The 5,693-nt window shown below is 42.2% G+C and overlaps 1 protein-coding gene across 1 annotated transcript; it reads left to right on the top strand.

The window, feature by feature from the left end:
- Positions 1-467: 467 nt before the first annotated feature.
- Positions 468-4,990, top strand: TRNT1 (tRNA nucleotidyl transferase 1). The gene is made up of 7 exons (XM_088532067.1): positions 468-633; positions 1,184-1,377; positions 1,951-2,089; positions 2,361-2,487; positions 2,946-3,139; positions 3,320-3,570; positions 4,658-4,990. The coding sequence occupies exons 1-7, from the start codon at positions 468-470 to the stop codon at positions 4,904-4,906; spliced, it is 1,320 nt and encodes a 439-aa protein (XP_088388193.1). The 3' UTR covers positions 4,907-4,990.
- The last annotated feature ends 703 nt before the right edge of the window (positions 4,991-5,693 follow it).

The following is a 5,693-nucleotide window of genomic DNA, read 5'->3' as shown; positions in this document are numbered from 1 at the left end:
GTGTGTGTATATAAAAAAGCCTATTATATGTAATATGCAAGCAGACATATATGTATATATACACATACCCATGTGTGTATATATTATATATAGACGGATGTATATGTCCTGACGCTTGATTATCAGTGGCCTATGTTTCCCGAGCTCAGAAGTGAGTAACACCCTGCTAAATTACACAGTAACGTGACACTCCAGCTGCAGTGCGAGGCCGTGAACCTGGGAACGCGCGCGCTCCGAGCAGCAGGAGCGGCTGTTGAGCCTAGTTCTTTGATTCGAGCCGGAACCAGCTCTTCCTGCAGTTTTTAAATGCCCCGTCCGCAGCTCCGCGGCCCCGGCGGCGCGGGCGCACCCCGGGGCGGCCATGGGGGCCGGCCGGGCCTGCCGCTCCTCCTCCGCGCCGGGGCGGAGCGCCGTGAGCTCATCGGCGGGCGCCGCCGCGCAGGCCGCCGGGCGCCGCCGCCTCCCCGATGTGGGCCGGGGCGCCCCTCGTGCGCGGCGCGGGGCGGCTGCGGTTCCCGGTCCTGCTGCGGCACCTCCCGCGCCGGCAGCGGCAGCAACGCGCGCGCGGCGCCATGAAGCTGGAGTCGCCTCAGTTCCAGGCGCTCTTCACGCCGGGGCTGCGGGGCGTGGCGGGTGAGCGGCCGTTGCGGCCGTTGGGCGCGCGGGGCGGGCGGCCGTTGCGGCCGTTGGGCGCATGAGGGGAGCCCCGGGCGAGGCTGTCGTGCGGGGGCGGGGGTTTTACTCCCTGTTGCCTTAAAGTAGTGACCTAAAAATGGTGGGTCTCCCTCTGTGTTAAACCTCTGCTCCCCCGTAAATTAAGTTTACAGGGTTTTTGTTCGTTTGTTTTCTGATGCTGTCAGCACAAACGCGGCCTGGCACCAGTAAACTCCTTGGCGTGTTGCTAGCTCCTGGGAATGCTCCACTACCCCAGCCACCCAGTGCCCAGTTACCCTAAACATACACATTTTTTGCTATCGGGAAGGTGAATTAGTGTCGGAGAAACAGTTTTCCTTTGGGAGATGTGGACCAGGTCTGTGTCCATGAAGCTCTGAGACACCTACATTTTTCCACTTACTGCATACCATGATATGTATAGGACCTGTATGAACTTAACCTGTTATGGTCGACAGCATATTCTGCCATGTTTTGATTTCAGAAGGTGTTTTATGAATTTCCTTCACAGAACTGTTTGAGAAGAAGAACTATGAGCTGAGGATTGCGGGAGGTGCCGTGAGGGATTTGCTTAGCGGGATAAAACCAGAAGATGTGGATTTTGCAACTACTGCCACACCAGCAGAGATGAAGGAGATGTTCACGTCTGCAGGTGTTCGTCTGATAAATAATAAAGGAGAGAAACACGGAACCATTACTGCTCGGGTTGGTCTATGGTTTGACTGGGATCTTGTCTGTCCGATTGCTCCATGTGGCTGTGAACACAGGGTACACCCCCTAAAAAACTGGTCGCATGCTTGTTCTTCCTCAAAAAATCACACCAGCAGTTTAAACAAGACCTTCTTTTAAAGTGTATCATGCTTTCCGATTACTTTGTTGTTTGTATAGTTCAAAGATGCAGCATACCTCTGTATGGCCTTTTTATGCTGCTTAACCTTGTTAGAAAAGGTAATATAGGGTGCTTCTATCTTCATGTAAAGTGGGGAAGTTGATCGTAGTGTTTCCTGTTCTTACTCCTGAATTCCCATGTCTTGATTCCTCTGTTTTGCCTCTTATTCCATCGTCTGAAGGAAGACTTCTGCAGACTTTCTAGAATATTAATAATGCAAAAAATATTTTCAGGTAATGATATTCTTGATTTTTTTGTGCCGTGTGAAAATAAACACATAATTAATGTTCAAGTCCTATAAATGTAAAAATTAGGTATTCTTTCAATCCTGTGTTGGTTTTCATGTATGTTGATTATTTTGTTGTAATAACTATCTGTGGAATTTGCAGCTCCATGAACAGAATTTTGAAATAACTACTCTTAGAATAGATGTTGTCACCGATGGACGACATGCAGAGGTTGAATTCACCACTGACTGGGAAAAGGATGCGAAAAGGAGAGATCTCACTGTCAATTCCATGTTTTTAGGTAAATGATTTCAAAAATAAATTTTATATGAAGCACTATTTTTCAAGTTCGGCCAATAGATTATCTCAGTCCGTTTCCACTTTATTTTCTTTTTTATTGCTGTTTGTTGAAAGGTCTGTACAGGTATGAGGGAAGATCTGACAAATTAGATCCAGGCCTTGCATTGAATTTTGTGAGACATGTTCGTTTGGCTTGCTATTAACTAACCTTCAAATATCTTATATAGACATGTAAGTTTATATTAATCTGGTTTTCTTTTTTCTTTTTCTAGGTTTGGATGGAATGCTGTATGATTTTTTTAATGGATATGAAGACTTAAAAAACAAAAAAATTAGATTCGTAGGACAGGCAAGTGAGAGAATACAGGAAGACTATTTACGAATCCTAAGATATTTCAGGTACTAGGCTTTGCCTTTTCTAGGTAAAGATTGGACAGGAAAGTACTTTCATAGAGATGATAGAATTGAAATTCAGATAATGCTTTTTCCTCAGGAATATGCTGAAAACATGCGTTACTTGACTTTTTCTTGTCGGAAGACAAGAACGTTGTATAGTTATTGAAAGGTGAAATAGTGTGTTATGCTTCAAAATATTTAGTTGCTGAAAAAGCATTTTGGTACTTAATTTTCAGAAGCGTCCAAAGAGATTTTACAAATGCTACATCTGTATTATTTCTTGTTTTTTTTTAAAAAAGCTTTTTTTTCCTCTGCCACAGACCTTTTCTCATATATTTTAAAATTTCCACTAGTATTTTAAGTGAGGACATTTAACACTGTCCTGAATAGTCACCCTCTGGAAAGCAGCAATAGGTGCAATAATTGTTCTGAACAGTAACATAAAGCATTTATTTGGGCAGGTTTTATGGAAGAATTGCAGAAAAACCTGGTGATCATGAATCCAGCACACTGCAAGCAATTAAAGAAAATGCGAAAGGTTTAGCTGGAATATCAGGAGAAAGAATTTGGGTGGAACTGAAGAAAATTCTTCTTGGAAACCATGTAAATCATTTGGTTCGACTTATGTATGAGCTTGATGTTGCCCAATATATAGGTAAAGTGAAATGAAGATTATATATGAAACAAAGAGTAGGAAATCAAACAGAACTACAGCATTGCAAGCTAAGATAAAAGCTTGTCTGTTTCACCCAGTAAATAAAATAGTTATTTCTTTTGTTAACTTCTGTGCTTATTAGTAATGCTGTGTTTTTGTTTTTAATGTTTGTGTGTTTAGGACTACCACTTAATGGCAATTTAGAGGAATTTGACAGAGTTGCGAAAAATGTTGAAAATCTGTGTCCAAAACCAATGACAGTTCTGACATCACTGCTAAAGACAAAGGATGATATCCTCAATCTTGATTTGAGACTGAAAATCTCAAAAGAGGAGAAGAACCATGGCCTTTTTCTAGTGAAGCACCGGCAAGACTTAACCAAAGCTGTGGGTCCGGAACCACTTAAGCCATATCAGGACTTCATAATGGATGTGAGTGTATTTCATATCACTGTGCTATGTTCCTTACAGTAAACCAAGAATGTGCACTTTTACAGATTACCAAAGAAAATGTCTAGTGGCAGGAAAGAGCCTTCAAGAGATGTTTCATTGGCAGGCTTGTTTATGGGTGCACCCATGTGTTTGTGTTGTACCCATGATCTCTAAAGACCATGGTATTTTTATCAGAAGGCTGTGAAGTGTTGTTGACAAGTATTAACCACTGCTCCCAGTGTAGTGTTGTTATAGGAACTGGAACATCTTTCTGTATTAATGGTACCAGTTGCAGCTAACTACATTTGTAATGGATCTTAATTTTGCTTTACTTTGAAAAAGGGGCCAAAAAATAACAGTATCATTACACATGCTGCGGCTTGCTTTTTCAGTGTAAAACATATGCAGTTCTGAGAACCTTGCATTCCAGAGCAACTTTCTGACTGGATTTGAAAGCCTACTTTTCCTTCAGTTAGGCTGAACTCAATCTTCTGAAATTGAAGTTTCCTGAAAACACCTTGGGATAGAGAGTTTGCTGTGGTGTCCCAGCTCCTGCATGAAAACATGAGGCTGAGGCAGCAGCTAGTTCACTAGAGACTGCGGCTCTTTATGTGGAATCTCAGGCCTCGAAGAGCGCAGAGGAAGCGGCGCAGTCTCGGGTGCAGCCGTGTGTGCTGGCTGTGAAAACTGCTCGTAGGCAACTGCAACGCTCTGCCAGGGCAGAGCTCAAGTGGTTTTTAAGTGAAGTTCTGCGCTTTTATTGCAGTGCTCGAGACCGAAGGTGAGAGATATCGATCTCCAGTAAGGTCTCTCCCTCAGAGGAAGGTAATTGTTCCCCTCCAATTGTAGGCTGAGGAAAATGGCTACACTTGTTACCTGGAATTCAAGAAGTCTCCAAGGATCCCTTCAGGCTTCCAAGTTAGTGCAGGTCTCTAAACTGACGAGGCAGAAGCTACCCTGACTTTCATAGTTCAAACTCGTTGCCCAGTTAATCTTCATAAGGTGGTGTGGGAATACCGAGTGCTGAGCACAAATTCTCAGGTCTGTTTTCTACTGTTTCATAGTGAATCTTCCTATTTTCTTTTAGTCTAGGGAAGCTAATACAAATTCCAGGATCTGTGAGCTTCTAAAATACCAAGGAGAAGAAGATCTTTTAAGAGAAATACAGCAATGGACTATTCCCTCCTTTCCTGTCAGTGGCCACGATTTAAGAAAAATGGGAGTTTCTTCTGGGAAAGAAATTGGAACAGCTTTACAGCAGTTGAGGGAAGAATGGAAGAAGAGTGGATACCACATGGATAAGGAAGAACTCTTAAGTTGTCTGAAAAAGCTGTAATATTGTATAATAATGGAGAATTGTTTATGCCTTATCAAAACAGACCCAAGGTACCAGTAAATATGTTGTTAAGGTGTTAACCAATGTAGTAGCTCCTGTTGTAAAGACCTTCTCCGGTAAATGGTTCTGTTTACTACTTCATAAGAAGTTGTAGAAATGCAGTGTCAATTTTGCGTTGAAGTAAAATGCCATTGGCTAAATTCTCAAAAGCCTCCCTCTTTTTGATATTTTTCTGATGAGAAATACTACTTCACCTAGCACAAGTAGAGGTGATACCAGGCTTTCTCTCATTGTGATGTTGCTGCATCCAGGAAGAACTTCTCTGCACTAGAAAAATCATCTTCCTCATCCTTTCTTTTGAAATTAGTATGATTATTTCAGGAAGGAGTCCATAATATCCTTACTGCTCTCAGAAGAGCATCTTCCCTGGTTACATAGAAGTTGTGTTAATTGCCTATTATTTTCGTCTGCCAAAACTTACCACCCTTAAAAGTGCACTCTGAATTCAGTTCAAAGGGAAGTTTGACTCTTCAGGGTTAAAAAATAAATCAATAACATTTTAGAAAATAGGAGGAATGGGTTTATTAGGTAACGTTGTTCAGGAGGTAGTCAACAGGAGCAAGATGTTTGCTAACATGTAGCATCAAATAAATTCTACTGGATTGTTTTAAGTGATCTTATGGTCATAGTCTGGTTGAAGACCAGCTAGTTCTAATGGGGAAGATAACACGTCTTAATGAGTAGGTATTAATAGCTCTGGCTTGCTTTAAAACAAAAATCAAACAAC

This window comes from Tinamus guttatus, unplaced genomic scaffold, assembly GCF_059628265.1.
Source record: "Tinamus guttatus ecotype Peru unplaced genomic scaffold, ASM5962826v1 Tinamus_guttatus_pri_ptg000451l, whole genome shotgun sequence".
Taxonomy (NCBI): domain Eukaryota; kingdom Metazoa; phylum Chordata; class Aves; order Tinamiformes; family Tinamidae; genus Tinamus; species Tinamus guttatus.
The sequence above is the reverse complement of the archived record's forward strand: the minus strand, read 5'-3'. Positions and strand labels throughout refer to the sequence as shown.

Excerpts from the sequence above, each read along its gene's own strand:
- TRNT1 (XM_088532067.1), top strand. The coding sequence starts at position 468 with ATGTGGGCCGGGGCGCCCCTCGTGCGCGGCGCGGGGCGGCTGCGGTTC. Across the intron at positions 1,378-1,950 it reads ACGGAACCATTACTGCTCGG|CTCCATGAACAGAATTTTGA; the intron begins GTTGGTCTATGG and ends TGGAATTTGCAG. Across the intron at positions 2,090-2,360 it reads TGTCAATTCCATGTTTTTAG|GTTTGGATGGAATGCTGTAT; the intron begins GTAAATGATTTC and ends TTCTTTTTCTAG.